The 15,825-nt window shown below is 35.5% G+C and overlaps 1 protein-coding gene across 2 annotated transcripts in view; it reads left to right on the top strand.

Annotated features, from left to right (window-relative positions):
- Positions 1-15,825, top strand: part of ATAD2B (ATPase family AAA domain containing 2B) — a 150,955-nt gene that overhangs the window by 92,784 nt on the left and 42,346 nt on the right. For both annotated transcript variants that reach the window (XM_060117295.1, XM_060117294.1), the window contains exon 19: positions 6,018-6,203. In XM_060117295.1, coding sequence (XP_059973278.1) covers positions 6,018-6,203 — 186 coding nt within the window. The remainder of the gene's footprint in view (positions 1-6,017; positions 6,204-15,825) is intronic.

Genomic DNA, 15,825 nt, shown 5'->3' with positions numbered 1-15,825 from the left:
GCTGAAGCTCAGACTTTCTCTGAACACTGACCAGAGACCATGTAAATTGTCACGGCTAATCCCTGATTGTTTGTATTTTAAGTGCATATTTAAAATTATTTATTATAATATAATATAACATAATACTGACTTTTCTGGAAAATTCTTCAAAAAGAGGCTATTATATAATGAAACTGAGGAATTTTTTCTTAATTTGTAGAGATTGGCAAGCCTGGGTATAAGTAGGTATAAAAGTCCTAGGGAAGAGAGCGCATAAGTCAGGTGCTGAAATGCTGGAAAAATAAAAAACCCCTTCTTTCTATCCTTCTGTTCTGTATTCCCTTTCTTTTCTTCCCTTTTGCTTTACTTCTCTTTGTAGCTAGTCCTTCTATAGGTAGAATCCTCTCTAAATAGATGTGGAATATAAGGGTTTGGTCTGTGGCAAGTTATTCTTCTGTGATTTTCTTTTCCCCTGCCTCTAAAATATGTGATATAAATTAAGTTGGGTATTTAATAGTGTAACATGAACACGAAAGGTAGTTTTAAAGGAAAGAAGTCTTAAATCACCTTTAAAGATGTGTATTTATGTGTGTGATAAGATGGAAAGGGGAGAAGGGCCCTACTTCATATTTCTTTATACCATGGGGACCGTGTTTAAGTCTATGCCATTCTTTAAAACATCCAGGGCCTCCCTGGTGGCGCAGTGGTTGGGAGTCCGCCTGCCGATGCAGGGGACGCGGGTTCGTGCCCCGATCCCGGAGGATCCCACGTGCCGCGGAGCGGCTGGGCCCGCGAGCCATGGCCGCGGGGCCTGTGTGTCCGGAGCCTGTGCTCCGCAACGGGAGAGGCCACAGCAGTGAGAGGCCCGCGTACAGCAAAAAAAAAAAAAAAAAAAAAAAAAAAACATCCACACACAAGCACATATATGACAAAACTTCTGTTTCTTCTTCTAAGTGCCCCAGCTAATATTATGCCCCAGTAATATTATCAGTTGCATGAAAAATGGTAGAGGAGTTAGTGACTGCTGTAGGGTTTTCTCGTTGTTTCTTTCTTACTTTCTTTTTGGTTTAAATGTTTATTTAGTTATTTGACTGCGCCGGGTCTTTAATTGTGGCACGCGGGATCTTTGTTGCTGTGTGTGGGATCTTTTAGTTGTGGCATGCTAACTCTTAAGTTGCGGCATGTGGGATCTAGTTCCCTGACCAGGGGTTGAACCCGGGCCCCCTGCATTGGGAGCGTGGAGTCTTAGCCACTGGACCACCAGGGAAGTCCCTCATTGTTTCTTAAAATTTAATGAGCATGAGAATCTCCTGGGGGTGCTTATTAAAATTTCTGATTCCCTGGCTCCACACCCAGAGATTCTGATTCATGAAATTTGGGATAAGCCCAGAAATCTGCACTTCAAACATGCATCCCAGTTGTTACTATTCTAGGTTTTCAGTAAACCACACTTTGAAATATAGTACTTTAGCTGATCACTGGACAGTAGTTCGACATTTATAACTGAAACAATTGCTAGAGTTCATAAAGTAGCTCTGTGTGTGTATGTGTGTGAGCATGTGTGTATGTATGTTACTGAGCATTTCATAGTCTTCCAAAGGCTCTGGAAGGAGAATGGAAACTGATGTAGCCTGCAAGATTTATGGTTGTCCCAGTAAGTTCACAAGTAATTATTGAACCCTACAACAAGGTCAGAGATGTTAGTATCTGTAGTAAAAGACTTACTCTATTAATACTCTTAAAAAAAGAAAAATAACAACAACTATGAGTCCCCTTACTGACATTTTCATATGTATTCTTTTCTCTCTTGTATTAGTTCTACTGCTGATTTAGGAAAAAAGGGATTGATGAGTGTGTTATAGTTAATCTTTTCATTAATGCAGAGGTATGATCGAATTGATAAATTTAAATATGGTCTGTTCAAAGCTTTGGAGTTTGGGTACTATATGGTGTTACGAGTAATTTCACATGGTCAGTAAGGAATTTTGGGGGGTGAAAATTTTAGTATTTTTTGCTCCCTAGAAAGAAATTGTATCTGGAAATTCTCAGGGGAAATCTCTTTTGGTTATGTGGCATTAAGGAATTAATATACTTACCTGTGTGTATACTTTGGATGCTCTTGTGTTTGTGAAAAAGGATTTCTGGGTTTCTCCATAACAGTCTGTGTATACTTTGGATACTCTTGTGTTTGTGCACGTGGGTACACATCTGTGTTTTACCATAGCACATTTTTTTTGAATTGTAAACAAATTAAATTATCCTGGCCCAAATTGTATCACATTTACTGAAATTATTGACGTTTTTAGCAACGAAAATATCAGGAAAAGAATGTGGGTGTTTTTAATTTTCAAGAAATGTTGATTTGTATTAAATCCATTGTTCAGAAACTCTAGTATAGTTGTGTTTTATAACACGCTGATTTTATATGCTTGTAAAGAAATTGAGCTTTTTATTTCTTGAATCCTGAATCTTCAGATCCCAGACAGTGCCTTCTTTTCACAGAGATGCTCAGTAAATCTTAGGTCAATAGAACCTAAATGGAGTAAGTGACAAATATAATAAAGTTATCAGTAATGGAGACATATTATTTATTTTAACAGTTTTGATAGCATGGTTTAAGGAATTAAACTTATTTAAATAGTGCTTTTTAGTTTTTATAAAAATTGAGAACAAATTTAGCCCCGAAGATTTTTCTTTTACCTGTGTTTTATAATTTTAGTACTGTAACGTGACCAAGACAAATTCTGGAAATTTATTGATGACAAAAAGTTGTTTTTCTCATATAGCCCCTTTTAGGAAAGTGAAAGCTGTACTGGCTTGGAGGTTTCTGCTTCATGTACCTCTGTATTTAAAATTATTCCAGTTTTCAGTTTTTAATGAAAATGGCTTGTTATGGGCTGTATATTCTTCATTTTTTAAAGATACAGTGAATTTTCACGCACTGAACATTTTAATTTGGCATCTAGCGTACTGATTTGAAATTTAGCTTTTGAGATAAGGACCCTTATAAATATAGGTGCAGTTTATATTGTTAGTGCTTCCTTGCATGGATACTTCTAATTTCAGTGGCCTGATTTTTGCCTTTCATATCATTAATATTCAGAGAAAGTAGTTTTTGATATTTTTTAAATAAAGAAACTTAAAAAAAGTTATATAAGGGACTATGATGTCTGGGACAAGAAGAGGCCAGAAATATATTGTTTAAAGAATCAAAATGAACATTCACATACACTGGTGTACGTTCATTTTATTTGTGCAAGAGTGCTGGTCATGTCAGAGGTATTTTGAAACGGTTGGTTCAGTAATTTGGCCTACTGTCTTTTTTTCTCTATAACAGTTTTTCTGTTTTCTACTACACCTTGCACATCCACCAATCCAAGACACCCTGTAGGTGAGTATTTTTCTAGTTATCAAATGGCATCACTTGTTCCCAAGACAGTTGCCGCTTCACTAAAACTAGGCTTTATTTTTCTACTATGAGATATCTGGTTAATTGATTTCACAGAGTGTATCTTATTCCATAACATCAAAAATTACCAGCAAACTTGTGAGGAGCCGATTTTACATTATAGAAAAATCACAATAGGTTTAAACTTTTTTCTGAATTTTTAAATACTATTCTCAGACTTTATTCTTTTTGAAATTTCATTTCAAAAACAGGAGAATTAGGACAGCTTGGCTATTTAAAGAGAATATGAAAGTTTATTTTAATATTCTGAGATAACATGGGGTAAGGAATTAAAAAAGGAAACTTGTTTTAGTAGTATTTTAAAATTTTTCTGGAAATTAAGGATGTTTTCCCTTTAAAGGCTTCAGAGAAAATTTTGAAAATATTCCCTGGCTATTGGTATTGCATATAGTTAGATTAATTCTCAGTCCATGTAATTATATATTCATGGACCAGAAAGGTAGAGCCTTTTTATTTTTCTATATTTGTCTTAGACTTTTTTCCTGGTTTTTTTTTCCCCTCTAGGTTTTCAAATATAATTTCAAAAAGTTACTTATAAAGATACTTTCCTAAAGTCTTTGGAAATAAAAAGATTACTAGAGTATCATTATCATGTTCAGTTTGCTAATTTTGAGAGGTTTGGATGAGAAAAGGAAAGAAATAGAAAAAAAAAACCTTATGTATCTAGTTCAGCCTTGCAGATAAGTTTAAAACACCTACAGTATTGCATTGTTTAACTTCTGGCTCTGTAAAGTTTTTTATTTATTATCACTTAACCTTCTGTTGCTTTGCCCATACTCTGATATTTGCTAGCAGCTAGATGTTCTCAACACATATAGAAAACCTAACCTACAAATACTAGACTGCAAGGCAGTATTTCATTTTTTAAAAAAGGCATGTTGTCTCATCTCTCCCTGGGCATGTGGTAACTTGCATGGCTGAATTAGGGTAGGTAGTTTTGTGAGGTTTCTCAGTAAGCTGTGTAGTTTGTTAGTCTTTTTCATATAATCACCTTTCTCTCCCTGCTGACTTTCCCTAGTTTTATCAGCAACAGGTGTTGGTCAGTGTCTTCCACATACCATGCCTGATTTGGGTGGCATGTAATAAAAAAAAAATTTTTTTTTTTTGGAATCAAATGCCTCTCTTGCCTTTGTGCTCCTGTGTGGTTCCTTCCTTTTGCCAATATTTATGCTTGTTTTTCTCTTATGAATCTTCTACATGAACTTTGGAAAACAGTAATCCTTGGATTTTCAAGATCCAGGATAAGAGGGTGCGTGTTTGCAGAAAAGGTCAAAATTTGAGAGTCCTGAAGGAGTTGTACTGTACAACTGTTCTGGATTGGTGGATATGCAAATATTAAAGGAAGGGAAGGAGCAAATGTTACTTTTGATGTGAGTGATCATAACATCTACATTTCCGATTTGGGGGAAATTTTATTTGAGTATCTTTCATCTGGCTTATTATTAAATTGGCAGTACATTTTATTTTACACAGGTGATTTAAAGCTATATAAAATATAGTATTTAAAAAATTCATGCGAGTGTAGGCTTACTCATTAAAGAAAAACAATCCTTTTGAATTTTAGGAATATTTCTGATAATCCTAATCATTTAAATTATTTGATTCTTATTTCTGTATCTTGTACATTATATAGGTTAATTGAAATGTGTTTAAGAGAAAATAGTAGAGAATTTTAGAAGTAGAGTTCTCAAATTAAATTGAAGAAAGATAGTCATTTTTAACTTTTTCTTACGCTCGTTAAAAGTATTTAAGAGATGTCATAATAATCTGTGAGAATTTGTTGATGGGCTGTTGAGCTGTTGTTGACTTTTATGTAAAGGTCAGTAGTTCTGTTTGACAACTTATTAATAGCCAACCTGGTCTTTATTGGCATGTGTTGGCAGATTGTGACTGAAGCTATGGTTAAGACTCTTTTTAACACCTGAGGGAACTTTATTTTCTATTTTCTGAAGTGGGAGTATCTCATAGCTTTTAGCTAATTTATTTATTGTTCTTTAGAGATTAAGGGTATTTTGTGACTATTTTATAGAAGATTGAATTAAGGTAATGGGAGGTAAACAAGTGGTTCAGCAGGTAGTTCATTAATTTTAAGCTCTAGGGTGGTACATCTTGGTTAAAATATTTATTTAATTCATATGTTGAGTGATTTTAGCCAATGTGCACAAACATGTAAGCTATGTCTCTTTTTCTTCTTTGTGCTTCCTGATAATCACTCTTAAGTGGGTGACATATAGGTACATGCTTATCTCTTTATTTGCAGCATATTTTATAGTGGTGTTTTGCTTTATTTATATGATAGATAGGTGGAACAATTTGATGCCTTTATACTATTAATATATACTGAATAGGAATAATAAAATAACAAAAAAATACTCCTTTTCTTAGGTGGGGTAAGGGTAGATTGAAGCTGTATGTATGGCTTGTGCATCGTATCTTGAACAGCTTAAATACTGGGGCTGAAAGTAATTATAGTAACAGGTCTGACAAATTTAATGTATTTGGGGGTTACTGTGTAGACTTTAGAATAATATCTATTTGAATTTTTAATGCCAGTTCTTTCCTTAATTAGATTTTTCGTGAAGCTCGAAGAACAGTACCTAGTATTGTTTACATGCCTCACATTGGTGATTGGTGGGAAGCTGTCAGTGAAACTGTGAGAGCAACTTTTCTGACTTTGCTACAAGATATACCATCATTTTCACCCATATTTTTATTGTCTACCTCTGAAACCATGTACAGTGAACTGCCTGAAGAGGTAAGAACTCATTAAATATTTATCTTTTCTTATTATATGGTTTTAAAATACTTGACCTTGTAAATTTGACACATTTTAGTTATTATAAAATCAGTACTGTCAAGGTTCATGCCTTGGTTGTACCACTTATTAGCCATGTGACTTAAGTTAGTTAACATTTTAAGTTTCAGTTTCTGTTTTTTGGTATGTATTTTGATATATTTCTCAGTGTTGTGAATTTTGAGATAATTCATGCTTAGACCGGACCTCGACATATATAGTACCTACTGAGAAGATCTTAGCTGTATCATCATCGATGTCATTATAATTATCCTTCTCATTCTTATCATCTGTTAGATTATTTGGTGAGATTTGACCTTTCAGCTCTTTCATTGGTAGCATCACGTTAAGCTGAAGATTATTATGACTGTGCATATTTTTCAAATCTGATATTTAGCGTTTGAATTCAAATCCAACTCAATAGTAGAGTATAAGATAAAAATCACAGTTGTTTCAGAAAAAAATTAATAGATCAACTCATGTGAATGAAATTGATTTTTAAGAAATGATTTTAACATTCTGAGCTTACTGTGTTTTGAAATAATCTCCTTTTGAAATGCTTAGAAATATTTTGCCCAGGCAACACAGTTCTTTTTAAAAATTTACATGTTTCAAATGCTATAATATAAATCTTGATTACGTAGAATTTTATGATTCAGATTTTTTTTTCAAGTTCTTTTGTTCTGTTTTAGCTCTTATTATCTATCTTGTTGCTAAACTGGATTTGTACAACTTACTACTCCTGTAAGAAAATTATATTAAATGTAGACTAGTTCATTTTTTGTTATTCAGAATCTGATATTATTTGGAGACCATTAATCAAAATATTTTTTATCACAGGGAGCAATAAAGTTTAGTGGAAAGATGTATGTAGTAAGAGTCAGAAAAACCTTGGTATTGACTTACTTGTCTTTTGATTTTGGATAAATATTTGAACCTAGAGTAGCTTCAGTTTCCTCACCTATAAAACGTGGATAATAACAGACAGGCTTGTTGGTGTGAGACAATATATGTGAGTTTATTTTGGAAGCTACAGAGCTATAATATGTTTGGTATTATATTAGTATTATAAAGTAAGAATGCACTCAAAATTGATTTAGGAGAGTGGACTGAACCTGGACATAACCTAGGAGCCACTTTTAAAAATTAGATCTCACTGTCAACTACTTTTATTATAATTTTATAAAAAATAAAGAAAATTGGGATAATTAAGGGCTCTAGTTAGGAATATATACTTACCTGAAGTTTCCTTATATTGTTTGAAAAATTTGTAAATAAAAGTCTTACTGAACCTGTCTTGATACACAGCAGTTTTAATTTTGCCTATTCTTGTTGTCTATTTGCATATGTGATTTTATTGTTGGTTTAGTTTTTTAAAAAACTAACATTGCATCTATATATTTTCAATGTTGCTATATTGTTATAATTTTTAGTGGATTCAAAAAGCCTACGGGTGAGTAGGCTTTTTTCATTATTTGTTTACCAATAACCTTAATTAATAGCTAAAATATTAAAAATTTACTAGCATTGAATCCTGAAATTTCAGCCCCCCCCCCCTTTGTCTTCTGTATTCTTTGCCCTTATTATAGCAAATAGCTACTAAAGCTATCATGGATATTCACATTTGTGGGTGAAGATTATGGGGTTTTTCTTAGACTACTGATTACATAACATTTTATACAAATTGTCCTTAGGAAAGCCTCCTCTACCCCCAAAGCTTTCATTTTAATTTCAGCTTTGCCATTAGTATATTGCTTTGTTTAAGTCACAGACTGAAAAAGTAGTGAATAATACTTAGCACGTACTGATAAATATTTGGTAAATGAATGAAAAATATGGAGAGTTGCAGACTGAGTAACTAGGTTAGCAAGGTGCCAGATCTATGGAAGAAAACATGAAGTAGACAGTGGGTAGCAAAAACTAAGTGATTCTAAAAGAAAGAAATAGCCAGTTACTATAGTGTATTTAAGAAAATACAATGGTAAGTTAAAATAGCAGTGAGATACAGATTTTAACCTATGAAATAGGCCAAAAAAAAAGTTGGATAAACTCTCTCCAGGACAGTTCATAATAACAGATTTAAATACATCTATTCATTTTAGCATAGCAATACCATTTATAGGTAAGTAGTTTTTCATAGATAAAAAAGATACAACACAGACAACACAGAAAGTATCGTAGCCTTTCTTCATGGACAAACACAAAGATACAGCACAGGCAACACAAAAAGTACAAGAGTATTTATCATAGCCTTTTTCTTCATCAATTGGAAACTAAATGTCCTAGAGTACGGGATTGATTATAGTGGATTCCTTCCATGAAATACAATGAGACCATTAAAAATATTGATGTAGAAGACATTTAATGTCATGAAAAGATGTTTGAATGTATTGCTGGAAATTGCAGATATTAAATCAATATAGCATTACCTGGGTTTATATAGAAATAATTATATATTAGTGACATAGTCATATATGAAAAACTATGTGTAACTTAATAGAAATGTTAATAGTAATTATCTCTGGGTCTTAAGATTATAGTTATTTTTGTTATCTGTTTTCTAAATCTTCTGTAATAAGTGCTGCTGTTCTCATCAGAAAATAAACTCAGAGATGAAAAGAAAAGGTTCTCTACTCAGTTTTTAAAAACAACACCAAACAAAAAAAATTAGTCATCGTGGGACTAATATTAGGGATACAAAAATGTTTTCTTTTTGTGGGACAGAGTGACAATCTCATCTTTTGGAGCCCTTTTAAAATTCTCTTGTAAATGTGTCTTTGTATAGCTCTCTCTTTTTAATCCCAAAGTAAGATAGTGCATCGGGATATTGAGAAAAACATTAGAACTTCTATTCATTTTTATTTTTCATATTATCTTAAAAACGTGTGTATATGTTTCATAATAGAAATAGTAATGTTAGCAGAATAGTACATTTAAGTAAGTATGTATATACTGGAGGGAGTATTTTTTTAAATTAATTAATTAATTAATTTTTGGCTGCATTGGGTCTTCATTGCTGCGTGCCAGCTTTTCTCTAGTTGCAGAGAACGGGGGCTACTCTTCTTTGCGGTGCACGGTCTTCTCATTGCGGTGGCTTCTCTTGTTGCGGAGCATGGGCTGTAGGTGCTTGGGCTTCAATAGTTGTGATGCACAGGTTTAGTTGCTCCGCGGCGTGTGGAATCTTCCTGGAGCAGGGCTCAAACCCGCGTCCCCTGCATTGGCAGGCGGATTCTTAACCACTGCGCTACCAGGGAAGTCCTTTTTTTTTTTTTTTTAAGTATCATTTATTGAGTTTGATATGCACAAGTGTCGTCTGGAGGTAGTATTTTGAAATTTTTTTTACTGATGAGGTGTTTCATAAAAAAAAAAAAACAACCCATTGGAAATCATTGTTCTAGACCAGCTGTTATCAAAGTGTGATCCAAGGACCCTTGTGGGCCCTACAAGACTTTCAGAGGTTTGTCACATTCCTCTTTTTTGTATTTTGCAACTATTTATCTTCTTGAATATGGGTTTTTTTTCATGTATACCAATCAGAGCAACATTACTGTAACAGATTGAATGCAGAGGCAGAAAATGAGAATCCAGTTGTCCTTTTTTTTTATTATTAATTTATTATTTATTTTTTGGCTGCATTGGGTCTTTGTTTCTTTGCTCCTTGGAGGGAGGAGGTGCTGGGGGGACTACTTTGCATTGCGGTTGCGTGGGCTTCTCGTTGCGGTGGCTTCTCTTGCTTCGGAGCACGGGCTCTACGCGCGCAAGCTTCAGAAGTTGTGGCTCCTGGGCTCTAGAGCGTAGGGTCAATAGTTGTGGCACGCGGCCTTAGTTGCTCCCCCGCATGTGGGATCTTCCCTGACCAGGGCTTGAACCCGTGTCTCCTGCACTGGCAGGCGGATTCTTAACCACTGCTCCACCAGGGAAGCCCCAGTTGTCTTTTATTAAGCCAGACATAAGAGAGATTTGAAGAAATGTAAAACAGTGCCACTTTTCTCACTAAATTTTTTTAATATATATAATGTTTTATATTTTGGAAAAATATGTCTTTCAAAAGAATATATATATATTTTACATTTATTTTATTGAAGTATAGTTGATTTACAGTGTTGTGTTAATTTCTGCTGTACACCAAAGTGATTCAGTTATACATATATACGTTCTTTTTCATATTCTTTTCAATTATGCTTTACCACAGGATATTGAATATAGTTCCCTGTGCTATACAGTAGGACCTTGTTGTTTATACATTCTTTTTTTTTTTAAATAAATTTATTTATTTTATTTATTTATTTTTGGCTGCATCGGGTCTTCATTGCTGCCCGCGGGCCCTCTCTAGTTGTGGCGATCAGGGGCCACTCTTTTTTTTTTTTTTTTTTTCTTTTTGCGGTATGCGGGCCTCTCACTGTTGTGGCCTCTCCCATTGCGGAGCACAGGCTCCGGATGCGCAGGCCCAGCGGCCATGGCTCACGGGCCCAGCCGCTCCGCGGCATATGGGATCCTCCCAGACCGGGGCACGAACCCGTATCCCCTGCATCGGCAGGCGGACTCTTAACCACTGCGCCACCAGGGAGGCCCGATCAGGGGCCACTCTTCGCCGCAATGTGCAGGCTTCTCATTGCAGTGGCCTCTCCTGTTGCGGAGCACGGGCTCCTGTTGTGTGGGCTTCAGTAGTTGTGGCGTGCGAGCTCAGCAGTTGTGGCTTGCGTGCTCTAGAGCGCAGGCTCAGCAGTTGTGGTGCATGGGCTTAGTTGCTCCGCAGCATGTGGGATCTTCCTGAATCAGGGCTCGAACCCATGTCCCCTGCATTGGCAGGTGGACTCTCAATCACTGTGCCACCAGGGAAGCCCTATACATTCTATATGTAATAGTTTTCTTCTACTAATCCCAATCCAACCCTCTCCCTTGGTAATCACAAGTCTGTTCTCTATGTCTATGATTCTGTTTCTGTTTAGTAGATAAGTTCATTAAAAGAATATATATATATATATATATATATATATATATATATATTTTTTTTTTTTTTTTTTTTTTTTTTTTTTTGTGGTACGCGGGCCTCTCACTGCTGTGGCCCCTCCCATTGTGGAGCACAGGCTCCGGGCGTGCAGGCTCAGCGGCCATGGCTCACGGGCCTAGCCGCTCCGCGGCATGTAGGATCTTCCCGGACCAGGGCACGAACCCATGTCCCCTGCATCGGCAGGCGGACTCTCAACCACTGCGCCACCAGGGAAGCCCCAAAAGAATATATTTTTTAATGTTAACATGTAATAGGTTTTAAATGAATACATAATTTGGAAGGTTCTTAGTTTTAATTTTTAGTATATAAATATTGACAGATATAATCCAGAAAAGCAGAAGCTCTTTTGGGTTCTTGAGTAATTTTTAAGAGTTTAATAAAGTGTGGAGAGCAAAATATTTGAGACTCTGACCTAGACCACAAGCTCTTTGAGAGGAGGGGACTGTCTTACTGCCCTTTGCTTCCTGACACAGTGGAATTGCTTAGTAAATGTTTGTTGCATGAAAAAAAAAACTGTTGAATCATCACAAAGGCTTTAAGTAACTCCTGCCTAGCCTCATGCGTCTTTTTTTTTTTTTTTTTGCAAAATTCTAGTGTAAGTAGATTTACTTCTGTGGACCCTGAAGACCTTTTCTGAGAATAGTTGGAGAATTTTAGTTGCTATATATGAGAATTGCAAGTTATTTCTCTTCAGGAGAATTAGAAAAAAGAGGTTGAGCATAGTAAAGAGACTTTTAAACAAGGAAACAGATAAAAGAAATATTTGCAGGAAGGAAAGCAGACTTTGGAATTGCACTTAAATTTCTGAAGAGATTCACAGTATGTACTTTGACATTAAATTATGGGCAGGCTCAGAATGGTATAATTCAATATATTAGAAGTGAATTTTAAAGAAGTATCTCCTCAGCTACACTGATGAAAGTAAAGATTACGTACATTATTTTGTCTTCTCAGTATTTCATGTCATTTTGTGTCTCTCAGTTTATGGTAGGACCTGGGAGGTAAAAATTAGTTAACTTAAGTAGAAACATCAAGTAGGGACATTGAAAACTCAGATAAATGATCATGTATACAAGAGAAATATCTTAGTATTAATTTTTTGGTTGTAAAACAATTTTATGATTTCTTAAAATTTAAGAGGAAGGTGATCCTCCCAAGTTTTTTTTTTTATTAAAAAAGGTATAGTAAATGAACATGAATTATTACTATTTTAAGGTATGTTAAATACTAATGTTTATTTTTACTTGATGGATTGTTTACCTGTTTTGTTTTAAGGAAAGCAAACTTTATTTATGAAAACTATTGTAGATTCATTTCTGACCTCATTTTCCACACCTTTTCTCTTTGAGATTTTGAGGGATTTTTTTTGTTTTTTTGTTTTTGTTTTTTGATTTTGAGTTTCAAACCATGAATTTTGCCCATTACAGAGGTCACATGGACACTACCTCCAAAACTGGGGGCTAACAAGTCTTAACATTTTAATAAATGAGGTAAAACAAAAATATTTGCTAATGAAAGAATTGCTGCTATTTATGCAACTATGTGCCAGGCACTGTGTAGGTTAATCATATATATTATCTAACATATGTTCTTAAACTGTTCCGTGAGAAAAGTATTACTTTCCCATTTGACAGATGAAGAAACTGAGGCTAACAGGGGTAAAGTAACTCGCCTAGGGTCTTACAGCTAGTGGCAGAGCAAGGATTTGAACCCAGGTTTGTCTGATTCCAAAGGCTATGCACTTATAATGCCCGGTACTCTCTAAAACTACAGAGAGACAGTTTTTGCATATTGTGATGATTAGGCTGATGAGTGGTTAGGGAAATGGAGTTTTGTATTCATCAAGTTAAGATCATTGTTCATTCATCGAAAATGTATTGCCTATTCTGTGCAATGTAATATAATTTATTTAAGAGAGTGTCTGTTTTCTTCACTCTTCCATTCACAGTGTCTAACTGCCTAACACAGTTTCTACACACACACACAATACTCACACATAGATGCATGTATACACGTACATATTTCTAGTACAGTATCTTCATTGAATGAAATAAAATAGGCGAAAATTCAGATAGCCACTGTTCTCCAAGAATTTAAAGTTTAGAGGGAAGGGAGACCTGGAAAAAACAATATAGTAGGAGAAGTGCTATAATAGTAGAATATATAAAAGCATGATCCATAAAAGAAAAAATTGATATGGTAAACTTTGTCAAAATTAAAACCTTTTATTCTTTAAAAGACACCATCAAGAAAATGAAAAAAAAAAACAACAAATCACGGACTGGGAGAAAATATTTCAAATATATCAAATCACATATCTGGTAACACTTATATCCAGAATGTATTAAAACTCTTTCAGCATAATAATAAGACTGAGTCAAATGATTTTCGATAAGTGTGAATACCATTCATCAGGAAAAACATGTTCCTTTCAACAAATGGTGCTGGAAAACTGGATGTTCACATACAAAAGAAATGAAGTTCGACTTTTTTCTTACACAGTATGCAAAAATTAACTCCAAATGGATTGAAGAACTAAACATAAGACCTAAAACTATAGGGACTTCCCTGGTGGCGCAGTGGTTAAGAATCCGCCTGCCAATGCAGGGGACACAGGTTCGAGCCCAGGTCTGGGAAGATCCCACGTGCCACGGCGCAACTAAGCCCACGAGCCACAACTACAGAGCCCGTGTGCCACAACTACTGGAGCCCATGTTCCTAGAGCCCATGCTCCACAACAAGAGAAGCCACCGCAATGAGAAGCCTGCGCACCACAACAAAGAGTAGCCCCCACTCGCTGCAACTGGAGAAAACCCATGCACAGCAACGAAGACCCAGCACAGCCAAAAAGAAATAAATTAATTAATAAAAAAAAAGAAGACCTAAAACTATAAAACCCTTAGGAAAAAACATAGGGGAAAAGCTCCATGACATTGGATTCGGCAATGATTTCTTGGATGAGACACCAAAACAGGAAAAAATAGATAAATTGGACTTCATCAAAAATAAAACTATTAATAGATTGAAAAGACAATACACTGAAGGGGAGAAAATATTTGCAAATCATATGTCTGATAAGGGGTTGATACCCAGAGTGTATAAAGAACTCCTACAACTCAGCAACAGAGAAAACCCCAAACAGCTAGTTCAAAAATGGGCAAAGTACTTAAATAGATTTTCTCCAAAGATGATACTCAAATGGCAATAAAGCACATGAAAAGATGCTGAACATCACTAATCATTATGGAAATACAAATCAAAGCCACAATTAGATACCACTTTATACCCAATAGGATGGCTACTGTCATAGAAACAGAAAATAACAAGTGTTGGTTAGGATGTGAGGGAATTGGATCCCTTCTGCATTGCTGATGGAAATATAAAATTGTGCAGCCTCTGTTGAAAATAAATGGTTTGGTGTGGTGATTTCTTAAAGAATTAAACAAAATTACCATATGATCCAGCAATTGTACTTCTGGTTATATACCCAAAAGAAGTGAAAGCAGGGATTCAAACAGATGTTTGTATACCCATGTTCTTAGCAGCATTACTCACAGTAGCCAAAAGGTAGAAAACAACAGATGAATGGATAAACATAATGTGGCATATACATACAGTGTAACATTATTTAGCTTTAAAAAAGAAGGAAATTTTGACACATTCTACAACAAGAGTAACTACAGCATGGGTAAATCTTAGGACATTATACTAAGTGAAATAAGCCAGTCACAAAAGGACAAATATTGTATGATTCCTCTTATACAGGGTTCCTAGAGTAGTCAGATTCTTAGAGGTAGAAAGTAGATGGTGGTTGACAGGACCTGGGGAAAGGGAGAGTGTACGGAGTTAATGTTTAATGGGTAGAGTTTCATTTGGGGAGGATGAAAAAGGTTTGAAGGTAGATAGGTAGTGATGACTGCACAACCATGGGAATACACTTAATGCAACAGGCTGTACAATTTAAAAATGTTAAAATGGCAGATTTTTTTAATGACCATTTTACCACAAATTTAAAAAGAAAACTACAATTTAAAAATGGGCTAGTGGGCCTCCCTGGTGGCGCAAGTGGTTGAGAGTCCGCCTGCCGATGCAGGGGATGCGGGTTCGTGCCCTGGTCTGGGAGGATCCCATGTGCCGCGGAGCGGCTGGGCCCGTGAGCCATGGCCGCTGAGCCTGCGCGTCCGGAGCCTGTGCTCCGCAACGGGGGAGGCCACAACAGTGAGAGGCCCGCATACCGCAAAAAAAAAAAAAAAAAAAAAAAAAAAAAAAAAAAAAAAAAAAAAAAAAATAAAAATGGGCTAAAGAGTTGAATAGGCATTTTACCAAAGAGTATATATATTCTTAGGGTAATAAACATGAGAAAAGATTCTCAATATCATTAGTCATTCAGGAATGAGATACCACTGCACACCCAACTAGGATAGCTATCATCACAAAGACAGCACCAAGTGTTGACAAGAATGTAGGAAACTTGAATCCTTGTGTATTGCTGGTGGAATTGTAAAATGGTATAGCCACTCTGGAAAAGTTAGCAGTTCTTAAGGTGTTAGACATAAACTTATGATACGACTC

The sequence above is a fragment of the Mesoplodon densirostris genome, chromosome 14 (genome assembly GCF_025265405.1).
Source record: "Mesoplodon densirostris isolate mMesDen1 chromosome 14, mMesDen1 primary haplotype, whole genome shotgun sequence".
In the NCBI taxonomy this organism is placed as follows: domain Eukaryota; kingdom Metazoa; phylum Chordata; class Mammalia; order Artiodactyla; family Ziphiidae; genus Mesoplodon; species Mesoplodon densirostris.
The sequence above is the reverse complement of the archived record's forward strand: the minus strand, read 5'-3'. Positions and strand labels throughout refer to the sequence as shown.